The sequence below is a fragment of the Orycteropus afer genome, unplaced genomic scaffold (assembly GCF_000298275.1).
Source record: "Orycteropus afer afer isolate SDZICR_OR568_19922 unplaced genomic scaffold, OryAfe1.0 scaffold00635, whole genome shotgun sequence".
NCBI classification, from domain to species: domain Eukaryota; kingdom Metazoa; phylum Chordata; class Mammalia; order Tubulidentata; family Orycteropodidae; genus Orycteropus; species Orycteropus afer.
Window position 1 is genome coordinate 492,250 of NW_006922222.1, and position 17,550 is coordinate 509,799.

The 17,550-nt window shown below is 38.6% G+C and overlaps 1 protein-coding gene across 1 annotated transcript in view; it reads left to right on the forward strand.

The window, feature by feature from the left end:
* Positions 1-17,550, forward strand: part of SLC45A2 (solute carrier family 45 member 2) — a 57,440-nt gene that overhangs the window by 32,917 nt on the left and 6,973 nt on the right. Inside the window, exons 4-5 of the mRNA XM_007956558.2 lie at positions 12,877-13,020; positions 13,725-13,848. Of these exons, the coding sequence (XP_007954749.1) occupies positions 12,877-13,020; positions 13,725-13,848 (268 nt within the window). The remainder of the gene's footprint in view (positions 1-12,876; positions 13,021-13,724; positions 13,849-17,550) is intronic.

The following is a 17,550-nucleotide window of genomic DNA, read 5'->3' on the forward strand; positions in this document are numbered from 1 at the left end:
TCCAGTTTTGCCAGCACCATTTATTAAACAAACATTCTCTTCCCCATTTAATGGATTTCAGTCCTTTGTCAAAGATCAGCTGACCATAGGTTGATGGATCTATTTCTGGGTTCTCAATTCTATTCCATTGGTCTATGTGTCTGTCATTGTACCAATACCAGATAGTTTGGACTATTGTGGCTATATAGTAGGTTTTGAGATCTGGCAGTGACCTCCTACTTTATTCTTCTTCTTCAATAGTGCTTTGCTTATTTGGGGTCTCTTTCCTTTCCATATAAAGTTAGTGATTGGTTTTTCCATAGCCTTAAAAAATGTTGATGGGATCTGGATTGGGATTGCATTGAATTTATAGATTGATTTGGGTAGAACTGACATTTTCACAATGCTCAATTTTCCTATCCATGAGTGTGGTATGTTCTTGTATTTATGTAGATCTCTTATGGTTTCTTGAAGTAGTTTTTTATAGTTTTCTTTGTATAGACCTTTTGTGTCCCTGGTAAGATTTATTCCCAGGTATGTTATTTTTTTGGTAGCTATTGTAAATGGTATTGATTTCCTTATTTCTTTTTCAGCAATCTCTTTGGTGGTGTAGAGGAATCCAACTGATTTTTGGATGTTGATCTTGTATCCTGCTACAATGCAAAATCTCTTAGTTCCAGTAGATTGTTGACTGAGTCTCTTAGGTTTTCTAGGTATAGAATCATACCATCAGCAAATAGGGATAGTGTGACTTTTTCCTTACCAATTTGGATTCCTTTGATTTCCCTTTCTTGCCTTATGGCCCTGGCTAGCACTTCTAGTACAGTATTGAATAGAAGTGGTAATAGAAGGAGTAGTTTTCTTTTTGAGTCTTTATGATTTTCTATGCATAGACTCATACTATCTATACTTAGAGATAGTTTTACTTATTCTTGGGCAGTTTGAGTGTCTTTTGTTTCCCTTTGTTGCCTTATTGTTCTGGGTAGGATTTCCAATACAATATTGAATAGGAGTTTTGTTAAAGGGCATGCCTGTCTGGTTCCCTCACAAGGGGAATGTTTTCAGTCCCTCACCATTAAGAATAATGTTGGTCATTGCTTTTGTGTATATGTGCTTAAGATGAATAATTTTCCTTCTCTTCCTATTTTGCTGAGCATTTTTATGAAGAATAGGTGTTGGATTTTGTCAAATCCCTTGTCTGCATCAATTGATATGATCATTTTTTTCCCTTTGTTTTGTTTATGTGGTTGATTATGTAGATTGTTTTCCTAATGTTGCACCATCCTTGCATACACAGTATGAATCCCACTTGCTCATGAGGTACTTTTTTTTTTTTTTTAATGTTGTTAGATTCTATTGGCTAGTATTTTGATGAGAAATTTCATGTAAACGTTCATGAGGGATATTGGTCCAAATTTTCTGTTTTGGTAATGTCATTGCCTGGTTTTAGTATCAAGGTTATGCTTGCTTCATAGGATGAGCTCAGGAGTATCCCATCCTCTTCTATGCTATAGTATAGTTTGAATAGAATTGGTGTCAGCTCTTTTCTGAATATTTGGTAGAATTCACCAGTGAAGCTGGCTGGGCTAGGACTTTTTTGGAGGGAGGTATTTTTTTTTGTTTGTTTGTTTGTTTTGTTTTTTAATGACTTTTTCAATTTCTTTCTTTGTGATGGATCTGTTCAAATTTTCTACCTCGGATTGCGTTCATTTGTTCAAGTAGTGTGTTTTTAGAAATTCGTGTATATCATCTAGGTTTTCAAATTTATTGGAATATAGTTCTTCATAATGTTCTATTAGCCTTTATATTTCAATAAATTCTGTTGTGATGTTGCCTATTTCATTTCTTATTCATGTTATTTACATCTTCTCCTTCTTTTCCTTTGTTAAATCTCTCAACAGTTTGCCAATTTTATTACTCTTTTCAAAGAACCAACTTCTAGTTTTGTTGATTCTTTCTATTCTTTTTCTGTTTTCTGTTTCATTTACTTCTGCTTGAATCTTATATTATTTCCTCTCTTCTCATGACTATAGGCTTTTTTTTTTTTTTTTTACTGTTTTTCTAATTGTTGGAGATGCTGGGTTTAAGTTGACTTTGGCTCTTCTTTTTTGATGTGTGTTTATTGCTAGATATTGTCCTCTAAGCCCTTCAAAAAGAAAAACTGTGTCCCAAAGATTTTGACATGTTGTGCTTTCATTCTTGTTTGATTCAAGGAATTTAAAATCTCTTCTGTCATCCAGTAGTTTTTAGGGAGGGTGTTATTCAGTTTCTGTTGGTTTGATTTTTTTTTTTTCCTGTTGTTGATTTCTTATTTTATAGCATCATGATTTGAGAAAATGCTTTGTAGTATTTTGATGTTTGTAAATCTGTTGAGGCTTGGTCTGTGGCCTAACATATGGTCTATTCTGGAGAATGTTCCATGTGCATTGGAAAAGAATGTATATTACACTGTTGTTGGGTGGAGTGTTCTGTACACATCTGTGAGGTCTAGTGGGTTGATTGTGTTGTTTAGATCGTCAGTATCTTTGTTGTATTTCTTTCCAGTTGTTCTGTCCTTCATCAAAAGCAGTGTATTAAAATCTCTTACTATTATTGTCTATTTCTCTTTCTAATTCTGTTAAAGTTTGATTTATGTATTTTGGGTCTCTTTCATTGTTTTTGTTCTCTGGTGCTGTTGAGTCAGTGCTCACTTATAGGGACCCTAGGTACAACAGAATAAAACACTGCCCAGTTGTGTGTCAGCCTCATAATCGTTGTTATATTGAGCCCATCATTGCAGCCACTGTGTCAATCCATCTTGAGGGTCTTCCCCTTCTTCGCTGACCCCCCACTTTACCAAACACGATATTCTTCTCCAGGGAATTGTCCCTTCTGACATGACCAAAGTAGGTGAGATGAAGTCTGGCCATTCTTGCTTCCAAAGAGCATTCTAGCTGCACTTCTTCCAAGACAGATTTGTCCATTCTTCTGGCAGTCCATGGTACTCTTATTATTCTTCAGCAACCCCACAACTCAAAAGCATCAACTCTTCTTCAGTCTTCCTTATTCATTGTCCAGTTTTTACATGCACCTGAAGTGATTGAAAATACCATGGCTTTTCAAAATTATGTATTTGCTCTTCAACACTTAAAGAGAGTTTTTGCAGCAGATTTGGTCAGTGCAGTAAGACATCTGATTTCTTGACTGCTGCTTCCATGGATGTTGATTGTGGATCCAAGTAATATGAAATCTTTGACAACTTCAATCCATTCTCCATTTATCATGATGCTGCTTATTGGTCCACTTGTGAGAATTTTCATTTTCTTTATGTTGAGGTGTAATCCATACTGTGGACTGTAGTCTAATCTTCATCAGTAAGTGCTTCAAGTCATACTTTCAGCAAGCAAGGTTGTACTGTCTGCATATTGCAGGTTGTTAATGAGTCTTACTCCAAACCTGATGCTGTGTTCTTCTTTGTATAGTACAGATTCTCAGATTATTTACTCATGCAGTGCACTCAGCATGCAGATTGAATAAGCATGATGAAAGAATACAACCCTGATGTATGCCTTTCTTGATTTTGAACCCCATTGTTCTGTTCGAATGACAGCTTCCTGGTCTATGTCCAGGTTCCTCATGAGCACAAGTAAATGTTAGGAAATTTTCATTCTTTGCAATGCTATCCATAATTTGTTATGATCCACACAGTCGAATGCTTTTGCATAGTCAATAAAACACAGGTAAATATCTTTCTTGTATTATTTGTTTTCAGCCAAGATCCATCTAACATCAGCAATGATATCCCTTGTTCCATGTCCTCTTCTGAATACAGCTTGTATTTCTGGAAGTTCCTCATCGGTATATTGATGCAACCATTTTTTAATTATCTTCAGCAAAAATTTTACTTGCGGGTGACATTAATGATATTGTTCAATAATTTCCACATTCTGTTGGATCACCTTCCTTTGAAATGGGTACAAATATGGATTTCTTCTAGACAGTTGACCAGGTAGCTATCTTCCAACTTTCTTGGCATAGATGAGTAAGTGTCTCCAGCGGGGCATCCGTTTGTTGAAACATTTCAATGGGTATTCCGTCAATTCCTGGAGAATTTTTTTTTCATCAGTTTCTTCAGTGCAGCTTCAACTTTTTCCTTCAGTACCATTGGTTCTTAATCATATGCCACTTCTTGAAATAGTTGAACATAGACCAATTCTTTTTTTTGTGTGTGTGCAGTGACTCTGTATTCCTGCCATCTTCTTTTGATGGTTCCTGCATCATTTGATATTTTGCCCATAGAATCTTCCAATGTTGCAAGTCAAGGCTTGAATTTTTCCTTCATTTCTTTCAGCTTGAGAAATGCTGAGTGTGTTCTTCCCTTTTGGTTTTGTAAGTCCAGGTCTTTGCACATTTCATTATAATAATTGACTTTGTCTTCCCAAGCTGCTCTTTGAAATCTTCTGTTCAGCTCTTTTATCTTGTCATTTCTTCCATTTGCTTTAGCTACTCTCCATTCAAGATCAAGTTTCAGAGTCTCTTCTGACATCCATTTGGTCTTTCTTCCTTTCTTGTCTTTTTAATGACATTTTGCTTTCTCCATGTATGATTTCTTGATGTCATCCCACAACTCACCTGATCTTCCATCATTGGAGTTCAATACTTCAAATCTATTCTTCAGATGGTCTCTAAATTCAGGTGGGATATAGTCAAGGTAATATTTTGGTCCCCATGGACTTGTATTAATTTTCATCAGCTTCAACTGAACTTGCACATGAGCAGTTGATGGTCTGTTCCACAGTCAGCTCTTGGCCTTGTTTTGGCTGAAGATATTGAGCTTCTCCACCGCCTCTTTCCACAGATATAGTCAATCTGATTCTGTGTATTCCACCTGGTAAGGTCTCTTATGTATTCCACCTGGTAAGGTCTCTTATGTGTAGCCACCATTTATGTTATTGATAAAGGTATTTGCAAAGAATAAGTCCTTGGTGTTGCAAAATTCTGTCATGTGATCTCTGGCATAATTTCTATCACCAAGGCCATATTTTCCAACTACCAGTGATTCTTTTTTTCCAACTTTCACATTCCAATCACCAGTAATAATCAATACATCTTGATTGCATGTTTGGTCAATTTCAGACTGCAGAAGTTGGTAAAAAGCTTCAATTTCCTCATCTTTGGCTTTAGGGTTGGTGTGTAAATTTGAATAGTAATAGTATTAACTAGTCTTACTTGTAGGTGTATGGATATTATCTTATCACTGACAGCATTGTACTTCAGGACAGATGTTGAAACATTCTTTGTGAAGATGAATGTGACACCATTTCCTTTCAGTTTGTCATTCCCAGCATAGTAGTAGATCCCATGACTGTCTGATTCAAAATTGCCACCACAAACAAGAAAAACATAAAAATTGCAAAAAACAAGTCCATTTCAGCTTACTAATGCCTAGGATATAGATCTTTATGTATTCCATTTCATTTTTGACAACTTCCAATTTTCTTAGACTCATACTTTGTACATTACACTTTCTAATTATTAATGGATGTTTGCAACTGTTTCTTCCCATTTTGATTCATGCTCTATCAGCAAATAGAGATCTCAAAAGCTTTATTGCATCCACATTAGTAAGGTCAACTCTAGTTTGAAGAAGCAGCTCTTCCCCAGTCATATTTTGAGTGACTTTTGACCTGAGTAGCTCATCTTCTGACACTATATCAGACAGTGTTTCACAGCTATTCATAAAATTTTCCAGTGATATATCAGACATTGTGTCACTGCTATTCATTAGGTTTTTCATTGGCCAATTCATTGAGAAGTGGATGGTCCTTTCCTTCTTCCCTGTCTGTCTTATTTTGGAAGCTCCATTGAAACCTGTCCACCATGCTGGTATTGGAAATACCAGTGGCATAGCTTCCAGCCTCACAGCAACATACAAGCCACAATAGTAGGATAAACTGACAGAAGAGTAGTGGGTCTTTCACGAGGTGCGTAGGTATTTATTATAGTTATGTCTTCTTGTTGGATTGACAGTTTAATCATTATGTAATGTCCCTACTTGTCTCTTTTACTTTTTTTCCCCCTTAAAGTCTATTTTATCAGAAATTAATATTGTCACTTCTGCTCTTTTGTGGTTGCCATTAGCTTGATACATGTTTTTCCATCCTTTGATGTTTAGCTTATTTTTGTCTTTGTGTCTAAGGTATGTCTCTTCTAGACAGCATATTTATGGATCATGTTTTGTTATCCATTCTACTACATTTTCTCTCTTGACTGTGCATTTAACCCATTTATATTCAGTGTATTATCAGTAGATACTAATTTACTGCTACCATTTTGCTGCATTGTGTGTGTGTGGTGTTGATGGCTTCATTGTTCAATACATTTTTCTATGCTGCAATCATTTTGTTTATGAATTGTCCTGTTATTTCCTTGTTTTTGTGTTTAATAAGACTTTATGACTGTGTTTTTTTTATGAGAAAGTTTCTTAACTTTCTTTGTGGCTATCTGTAATTTATCATTATCTTCCCATGTTTAAAGAAGTCCATTCTATTTTTATATCATTTAGACTTCCTCTCCATTTGGAAATTCTATACCTACATCATTTATTCCCTCTTTTGGCTTTTTAGTTATCATCATTAACAAATTAACATCTCTTACTCCCTATTTTGAGTTTTATAGGTTTATATTATTTTTGACACTTCTATATCAGGGTTGAAGTCCAGTTGATATTACTGTATGTCTTAATCTCTGGCTGTTGTTTGCCATTGTAGGTTCTCTGTCAGAAGTCCCTTCAGCATTTTTTGTAAGGTTGGTCTGGTTTTGCAAATTCCCTTAATTTCTATTTATCTAGAAATATCTTAATTTCACCATCCTATTTTAGGGAGAATTTTCCTGCATACATCACTGAACACATAATGTCAGGGGCAGCACTATGGAATATGGTAGTGGGAAAGGTGAGGCATTTGCTAAGCTGGACCAAAACAACAACAACAACAAAAAGAGGAGGTAGTAGAAAAACAGAAAACAGTGGGGGAAGAGGAAAGTACTGATAAGAGGGGGAAAATGAAAAAGAAAAAAGAGAGAGAAAAACTGGTAAAAGTGTTAGCTGCCAAACACAGCTAGAGCAGGAATATGGAGCTTCAATCCGGGATAGTGAGCACCACCATCCATGGAGGGGTAGGTACAGGTACTGCTGACTGCAGGGCGCAACAGGCACTTGCTCTGAGGGATGAAAAAGAATAAAACAAAGGTGGAGAATAAAAAGGAAGGAAAAAAGAAAAGAAAGAGGAAAACAAGCAGAAGAGGGAAGAACTAAGAAGAAAGAAAAAAGACAGGATAATATTGATAAAGGTGCTGGCCACCTAACACAGCTGTGTAGGAATGTGTCCCTCATTCCATGGAATTGTAAACCTCCCGACTTGGGAGGGCTGGAGGTGCACATTACTAGCCACGTGGGCAGCAGAGAAGAGGCTCCTATTCCTTGAAATCTAAAAGAAAAAGAGAAAAAGGCAAGGGCAGAGAAAGCAAAAAACAGGAACAGAAAAATAGAAATGTAAATGGGAGGAAAGACAGAAAAACTAAGCTGAAAGATGAAAAAAGAGAGAGAGAGAAGAAAAAAATAAGTGGCACAGCTCTGGCATTGGTGAGAGTATGGCCACCGGGTGAGTGCAGGTGAGGAGAGCCGCACTTCTGGTCACTGGGAGATTGTAAGGTCAGTGGGGAGGTCACACGTCCTGGTCGCCTGTGGGTCCTGGTGCAGACCTGGGCTAGTGGAGTGGATTATCTGGTGCCTGTTTCCATCAGAACGCTGCTAGCAATAATTCAAGATGGCTGCATTGTGCTACTGGGCACTTTACCTCTCCTTGTTCATGATTTTCTTGAAGTCTCTTCCTCTCATGGGTATTTGAGCTACTTCTTTATTCTTTCCTTTGAAGCTCTGGGATACAAGATCATCATCCCTAGCCATTTCCTGGGATACAACATTGTTTTCTCAGTCTTTGTTGTAGAAGGTCCGGATAGTGTGTCTGCCTGGTCCACCATCTTGGATCCCCCAGCCTGATTTTCTTTTTCAAACTCTTTAGTATATCCATCATTTCTCTAATGAACAAGTATTACTTTGAAAATAAGGAAAAAATAATGTCAGGGTTTAAGCAACAAATTAAGTCACAGTTTTACTGAAGATAAATAGATACTGTTGTTGTTCATTGTAGTTAAGTCACTTCTAACTCATATTTATGCCATATGTTACAGAGTAGAACTGCTTCATAGAGTTTTCTTGGCTGTAATCTTAAGAGGCACAGATAGCCAGGACTTTCTTCCATGGTACTCCTGGGTGGATTCAAGATGCTAACCTTTAGATTAGTAGTCAAGCACAAACAGTTAGTGCTACCTACATTATCCCTGACACTTAGACTCAGAGTCACCCTCAAGATCACCAGATCATGGCATGGCCCAGGACCTGTCTTGCCCAAATTAAAGGCTGTTGTGAGGATAAAATGTCCTTAAATAGGGTATAAGCCTTTTGAAAAGTATCATTCCTCCATACCAGTAAGAAAGGAGGAGCTCTGGTGGCATAGTGCCTAAGGCATTTGACTACTAACCAGAAGACTGATGGTTCAAACTCACCAGCCACTCTGTGGAAGGAAGACTGGGCAATCTACTTCCATAAAGATTTACCACCTCAGAAACCCAATGGGGATTTCTCTGAGTCAGAATCAACTCAATGGCAGTAGGTTTGGTTTGGTTTAATTTTTTAAGAAAACAAACAAACTCACTGCCGTCGAGTCAATTTGACTCATAGCGACCCCTCCTTGGGGTCCAAAGACAGTATCTCTGTGGAAGTAGATTGCCCAGTCTTCCTTCCGAGGAGTGGCTGATGGGTTTGAACTGCCAGCCTTCTGGTGAGCAGACAAATGCCTTAGGCACTACACCACCAGAGCTCCTGGTGCTGCAATGATTAAGCACTCAGCTGCTAACTGAGAAGTCAGCAGTTCAAACCCTCGGTAGCTCCACAGGAGAAAAGACTCTGCTTGCATGAAGAGTACAACCTGGGAAACCATAATGGGTGGTTCTGATCTGTCTTATAGGGAGCTATTAGATGGAAGCAAGTGAACAGCACACATCAGCAACAGCAGTGAGGAAATAAATCCATCACATACAGCAATAGAACCAGGTTTCTAATACATGCCACATATATTACACTATAGGCTCTGGATGGTTTTGCTACTTGGCTTAATACAAAAACAAAACAAAGCACAAAAACCCAGAATAACAGATCTTAGGCCCAAAGCCAAGCATCAGATATTTCTATTCCAAATGTGCATCTTGGGAGGCTTTCAGCTAAGCAGTGGGATTTTACACCAGGTTAGAGCCAGAGCCCTCACGTCACTGTTTGTCAAAGTCATTACTCTCCAAAATGAGGGTGGTTGTGCAGTTTAAGAACAGGCATTTTTTTCCCCCAAAATAGCAAGAGGCCTGAGTTATTTCAGGGTCCAGATTAAATTCCATAAAATCTATCCCTAATTCTTCTATCCCATAAACTGCCTCCTTCAACATTTAATCATTTCATTTTGAGTTTTTAATTGTGTACTTTTGGGGATTCTCCATGCCCCTAATGGCTCAGAACCCTTCACTCATCAGTCCATCACCACCCAGCCTCTTGCTGACAGTGCTATACAATATGTACAGCAATGCAGCTCCCAGGGCTCAAAAACATTGAAAGAGCTTTACCAAAGGGATTGATGAATCCAGGTAAGATGCCAGCTGAATTTTCATTCAGAGTTAAAAATACCCAAAGTGCCTTTGATTATTTACTTTCTTTGCTTTTGCAGAAATATTAGGCACAGTATGAAAGCTCATATTTTTGGAAGAAAGGAAGAGAGGAGGCTGAAAATGATGTAAAAGGCAAAAACATAAATTAAAACCTGCAATAAGACTGAAAATTTGCCAGGCAGATTTTTGGTTTTAATTGTGTGTTTTTGGACTGAAGGCAGGGAAAGTGAAAATGTGTCAGTTAGTGTGAAGCGTGAAGACCAGGCTGTTACTCCATGGTCTGTGCATTTAGCGTCTTCCTCCTACCAGAAGAAATGTGATGATTTTGTGTTGCATTCCAATACAATCACCACTTATTGGGACATGGTGTTAGTTGCTGTTGAGTCAGTTCCGACTCCTGCTGACTTCATGTGCAGAGCAGAATTCCTCCATAGGGTTTTCAAGCCTGTGACCTTGCAGAAGCAGATCACCAAGCCTGATTTTGACATGCACTACATTCTGTATGCAGATAACAATGTTTTTCCTAATTCCGAGGAAATAGCTATGCTTTCTAATACTAATTAAGTATCAGAAAATCAGTACAGTCATGGCTAATGGGTTAGTGAATTAAAAAGATTAATGAATTAAAAAATCAACTTATGTAACAAGCCTACAATAAGTAAATACAAATTTCTACAAAGAAGTGAAAAGCATGCTATGAGATTAAGAGATATAAAAAATTACATTGTTCTAATTAAAGTAGAGTCTCAGGAGACTTTCTTATTTATTATTTATTTATTTGTTTGTTTATTTGTGATTTGGGTGAAGGTTTACAGAACAAATTTACTTTCCATACAGCGGTTCACATATACTTTGTCTCATGACATTGGCCCCAGTTTACCACAATGCAACAGCTCCCCTCCCACTTCCTCCCCATAGTTATCTCTTCCCTGTGTCCATCCCTCCATGCACTCCTGCCCCCTGAGCTGTCTCCCAGTGCATAAGCAGCCCTTCTTTCTCCCATGATTGTTCTCTCCAAGGAGAGTATCTACTTGAGGTAAATGTTCAACTCATATGCCTGTCTTTTGTTTGGGTGGAAACCACAGGTGTGGGTTCAATTCCAGACCTGAAGGGCAGCTAGGGGCCATAGTCTCAGGAGTCTTTCTTATAAATAAACTAGCCAGGACTCAATTTCATTATGTCTAGATTTGAATAAATGAAAATCTGACAAGAAAGACCCAGCAACTCATCTTGATTGATGTTTGTAGTCTCAGTGTCTTCAAAACAACAGACTGCTCATATTCCTGAGACTTTTTGTCTCTTGTAATGACAAAATGTTAAAGGCTGTTTTGTTTTTTCATATTACAAAACAGTTGAGCCAAGAGTTCAAGGTTTCTCATTCTTTCAAGGCTCCTTGCTACCCCAAAATTGTAATCTCTGGTTTTAACATAATTCAAGTCTAAATTAAAGAATTTAGAGCTTATATATTCATTTTTTACTTATTTTTAAAGTTCTACATTGTTCTCACTTAGGTGGTAGGATGATTGTGTTTTGCACATAGGAAGAACATGAATGGGAGTGGGGAGGCCAAAGGGTAGAATTTTATGGATTGAATTGTGTCCTCCCAAAATATTTGTTAAATCCTAACCCCTTTATTTGTGGATATAATCTAGTACAAATTAATTACCTTGCATCTACTGTAATTCTATAATGTAATGTAATTACTCTCTATAATGCAATTTCATGTAATGAAGTCATACCAGTGTAATATGGATTCTGAAGCTAATCATTCTGAGTTATGTAAAGAGCAGCACAGACATAGAGACACACATGCATACAAGAAGAAGAAGACAGATGTGCTTCCAAGGATTGCTGCCAGCTACTAGGAGCCGCAATAGACAAGGAAGGCTCTCCCCCTACGGCCACACTCTGAGTTCGGACTTCTGGCTTCTGGAACTGTGAGAAAAGTAAATGTCTGTTCTTGAAAGCCATCCACTTGTGATATTTGTGTTACAGCGGCATTAGGAAACTAAGACAGCTTCTGAGTAAACATAGGGCTCATTTTGATGTGTCAACAGAAATGGGACCCAGAGGAATACCCTAGAGGACATACCTGTCCAAGGGCAGGGCACTTAGTGGGTCTCTGTATTCGTTTTGTTTTGCTGCAGAACAAATTGTTACAAACTTAGCAGCTTAAACCAATATCCACTGACGATCTCACAGTTTTATAGGTCAGAAGTCTTGGTGGGTAACTGAGTTCTCTTCTTAGGGTCTCACAAGGCTGAAATCAAGGTGTCAGCAGAGCTCTGTTGTCATGTAGATCTTGGAAGAATCTACTTCCAAGCTCATTCAGTCACTCAAAGATTGGATGTAGTTGCCTCTTGTCCTGAAGTTGTTTCTTGGCCTGAAGCAAGAACAACCTACCTTCTCCCTAGGTCATCAAAGCCCTCTTGTGAGCCTAAGACTGCGTCTTGTTGTTAGGTGTCACCAAGTCAGTTCTGACTCATAGCACCCCCCCAGTATAACAAAATGCTGCCGAGTCCTGCACCATCCCAATTGTTTCTGTGTTTAAGCCCATTGTTGCAACCACTGTGTCAGTCTATCTCAATGAGTCTTTCTTTTTTTCATTGACCCTCTGTTTTAACAAGCATCAGGGACTGGTCCCTTCTGATAACATGCCCAAAGTAGGTCTCACCATACTCACTTCTAAGGAGCATTCTGGCTGTACTTTTTTCAAGACATACTTGTTCATTCTTCTGGTAATCCATGGTATATTAAATATTCTTCACCAGTACCAGAATTCAAAGGTGTCAATTCTTTGCTCTTCCATATTTATTGTCCAGTTTCATATGCATATGAGATTATTGAAAATACCAGGGCTTGAGTCAGGCACACCTTAGTCCTCAAAATGACATCTTTTCTTTTTAACACTTTAAAGAGGTCTTTTGCAGGTTTGCCCAATGCAATATGTCATCTGATTTCTTGACTGCTACTTCCATGAGCATCTCCTATGAATTCACTCCATGGATACCTAGGTGCCATGTGCAGGAAAAGTTGCACTGTGTGATAGCCAAATGACACATTGCAGCATGGTCGTGTGTTCTGGCTTCTGCAGCTGACTGAGTGTCTGCAGTGAAGATCACACCTGTGTTTCATGTTTTATTCCAGAGGCAGAGGGAAATGACCATGAAGTCACTGCTGAGGGCATTGGTGAGCATGCCTCCCCACTACCGCTGCCTTTGCATCAGCCACTTCATTGGATGGACAGCCTTTCTGTCCAACATGCTCTTCTTCACAGATTTCATGGGACAGGTAACACACACTTCTGTGTACACACTCATTGGCTTGCACACTGATCCCTCAATCAGCACATATGAAGTTTCTTCTGGGTTAGCTTCTAGGATGGGCATAGTAAGAGTGGAGGAAAGCACATCCTTAAGGAACTACAGCTTCTGGAAGCAAAATGACAACATTTTGGACTAGAGGACATTATGAAGCCCACAAGTACTTGATCAAATACAACAAATAGTGAAAAATTAATGTGAGCTATAGCAGTTATGGTAACAAGCTTACTAAAACAAGTGCAGTATGGTATGGATCTTGAAGGGTTTGTAGGAGTCAGAGAGAGAGAGGAGATGAAGGAAACTTTCCAAGCAGGAACAGAAATAGAGTGTGTTAAGAGAAGTCAGAAGCCTGTTGGCTGTAATAGAAGATGGGCAGCAGCGTTGCTGAAATTAGGTAGGGCCAGATGTTAGATGGATGGAGGGGTGGTAAAGAGTTAAAGAAATATTGTTTAGACTTGGTGCAGCAGGCATGGTATCTTACTGAAGATTCTTGAACAGAAGTGTGGTAGGATAGAAATGATTACTTTATCATGGAGGAATGAGCTCTGTGCCCTAAGGAAGGTCCATCATGCAGCGACATGCTGCTCCTGAGGAATAGAGAAACAGAGCATATGAGAAGGGATCCAGACTGCACAGCAGCTGTAGCTCAACAGCTCCAACTCTCTCTTTCAGATTGTGTACCGTGGGAATCCCTATGGTGCACACAACTCCACAGAGTTTCTCATCTACGAAAGAGGGGTCGAGGCTGGATGTTGGGGCTTGTGCATCAACTCCATGTTTTCCTCAGTTTATTCTTGTAAGTCTTCCACTCCTAAGCATGTCTTCCAAAGGGCTCTGTCTGGCGAGTCTTGGATTTTATATTTCTATGTTTGTTTTCTACTCATTAAAATAGAAGAGTCTTGATAAATATAGGGAGGCCAGGAAAAGTTATTTCCTAAGAAAAGACTACATGAAGAATCCTTTTATCATTTTTAGAGAATTCTAGGTCTCAGTGATTACTTTGCCCTTGGAATCAATGGATTTCTGATCAAAATTCTCTGGAAACTAAAAAGAAATCTGATAAAAAGGACAGTGAAGTGTAATGATGAAGGTAGGACAAGGGACAGATTCCCAGCAGGGAGCATTGAATAACAGCAGATCTGTGTTTAGCTGAAGCCTTATCACCAGTGGGGTTTTATAGATAAACTTACCAGATTTGCAAATGATACAAAATAGGAGGGATGGTTAATATATCAAGAGATAAAATAAATATATAAAATAATCTTAGCTCAGGTAGACAGAGTGGTATGTTTCAAAATCATAGTCCCAGGATTGAAAATTCCAGGAGGAATATTTCAAATGCTTAAAATATAATTGGAGATCTCTAAGGTAGAAGGATCTACTAAATGATACACATCTCAATCCCTTTGTGTTTTTAAGAGGAAGAGCTAAATACTACTACCCTCATGGTTGTAAGAGGGATACTTTTTTTTTTGTTAGTTTGCACAAATAGTTGGCATTTTAATTTTGCATCAATTTTAACTTTTTCCTTTTCCTCAAAGAATCCTTATTAGGTAACACTCTGTTAACCTAGTTAGAGTTCCTGAATGAATTTCATGACATTTGAAAATTGAAAAGCATGCTATTTTTCAGGCTATTTCTAGTTAAAACCCCTGAACACAAAATAAACTATTATTTGACTAGTTGTACTAATATATAACTCTATCAGGTCGCTAACACTGTGAATTACCATTAGAATATTGGTATTTCTAAAATACCAACCAGCCCTGCTTAATAATTTTCAGAGGCTCCCTGTGGCTTACCCAGTAAAGTCAAACTCCTGAGCTTGGCATTGAAGACTTTTCACAGTTAGGACCACACCTTGATCTCTCCTATTCCCACACAGAGTAGCCACCCCTGATGACCCACTGTACAGACTTTCTCACTTCTGTGCATTTCCTATTGCTTGTGGTTTTTTTCTACCTGAGCTGCACTTTCTACTTCCTAACCCAGACAACTTCTAATCATGCTTTTAGACCCAGCTCAAATATCACTTCTTTGGTTAAATCTTCTAGTCTTTCGCTATGAAACCTAATGCTACCCTAGACAGAATCAATAATTTCTTTCAATTCCAGAGCAGAATCAATATATTTTTTTTTGTAGATTCATAACATAACTTCTGGTGCAGACCCAGTATTTCTGTCTAGATGAAGCTTGGTGACCTTTCTGGGGTATGGTGATAGGGACTTGTTTCAAGCTTCTTTTTACAGCAAGCACATGTAAATCAATAAGAATAGCAATACTGCATACTACAATAAAGCCATTTTTTTCCCATATCAAACATGATTATTCATAGCTGGTACTGGAACTAACCATTTTCTGCTAATCTTTAGGAGAAGTAAAGTGAGATGATATGATCGACATGGGGTATCAGACCCATTAGTCGGCAAGTTGGATTTGATCCTTAAATTTATTGATTTTTATTCATGAATGAAGCATTCTTTGCTAGACTTTCAGTGTCTGTGCTGAAGTTACTTATGTTCCCAAATATTTATCCAAATATCCTTCTGTCTCTTCTCTTCAACTAGCCTATACACTTGGATAAGAAAATTTCTCTAATGAACATAGACGGTATCTTTTAGGTTCTAAGACACCTTCAATTACATTTCTGCACAATATAATCATTAAGCAAATAGAAACTGACCTAGCCTTGTACTGTTTTCATTCTCAGCCTTGACAACAGCCCTTCAGGCATGATATAAATTTAATAGAGGAAGCACTGTTGCCAGCTTGTCATTTCCAGAGCTCTGTCTTCCATCTGAATGACTTGAGACAATGTTTAGTTTCATAATTGATTCAATGTAATGCAAATTTGTTTCTTGTCTACATGGTGTAAGCACAATAATTATTTGGGTAGATAGGGAAAATTTTGTTCCTGAGTATGGACATTTCTTTTATCCCTGGGTTCATGTGTTCCAGAAGGATGGGGTAGAAGAGAGGTAAGGAATGCATGGACTGAAAAAGGAAAATAAGAGTTTTCTACGGATTTTCCTTACCATTGGGGAAAATATCATGGAAAGTTTTAAAACAGATTTTTTTTTTTTTTTTTAATTAGCTCTACCACAATACTTCTGTGAGCAAGCCAAGTTTGTCTGCTGGGAGGGACACCAAGTTAAGAGTCACCACAGCTTGTATTCACTGAAATAGCAATAGGTAGGTAGATAGATGATTCATACCTACATACATAGGTAGATAGATAGATGGCTGCCATCAAGTCAACACTGCCATCAACCTTATGTATGACAGAATGAAATGCTGCCCGGTCCCAAATCAGTCTCACAATTGCTGGCATATTGGAATCCACCATAGTAGCCATGGTGCCAATCCATCTCATTAAGTATCTCCTTCAGTCTAGCTGGCCCTCTGCTTCCCCAAACATGACATCCTCCTCCAGGGATTGATAGCTCATGATGACATGTCAAAAGCAAGTGAGTCAGACAATGTTCTGTTGTAGTCCATAGATTTTCATTGGCTAATTTTTGGAAGTAGATCACTAAGCCTTTCTTTTTAGTCTGTCTTAGTCTGGAAGCTCCACAGAAACCTGTCCACCATCAGTGACCCTGCTGCTATTTGAAATACTCATAGCATAACTTCCAGCATCATAGTAACATGCAAGCCACCACAGTGTACAACATACTGACAGATGGTTGGTGGGAAATAGCAACACCAAAAAACCCACTGCCATCAAGTTGATTCCAACTCATGGTGACCCACATTGGGTTTCCAAGGCAGTAAATCTTTATGGAAGTAGATTGCTCCATCTTCCTCCTGAGGAGTGGATGGTGGTTCAAACCCACCAGCCTTCTGGTTAGCAGTCAAACACCTTAGGCACTGTACCACCAGAGCTCCCGGAAATAGCAATACCAAAACCAAACTCTGCCACTGAGTTGATTGGACTCATAATGACCCCTCCTGGGTTTCTGAGGCGCTTTCTCTATAGAAGTATATTGCCCAATCTTCCTTCACAGGAGTGGCTAATGGGTTTGAACTCCCAGCCTTCTGGTTAGCAGTCAAATGCCTTAGCCACTACACCACCAGAATGCTGTTGTTACGTGCTGTCGAGACAGCCCCGACTCATAGTGACCCCTCCTTGGGTTTCTGAGGTAGTATCACTACCGAAGTAGATTGCCCCATCTTCCATCCAAGGAGTGGCTGGTGGGTTTGAACCGCCAGTCTTCTGGTTAGCAGTCAAGTGCCTTAGGCACTACGCTACCAGAGCTCCCGGTGTCTTCTATGTGACATATACTCAGTGGGGTTATTTACAGATACTTAATCTCATTTAATGCTGACAACAACCTAAGAGAAAGGCTTATATATTATTCCTGTTTTTCAGATGAGGATGCTGAGGTTTTGAGAAATTAAGAAACATGCCCACAGAGTGAGGGAGCCCATGATGGGAGGTGCTGAGTGTTATACTAGCCTCTAATAAGCTTGCAAAGGGCTGACAAGATAGAGAAAG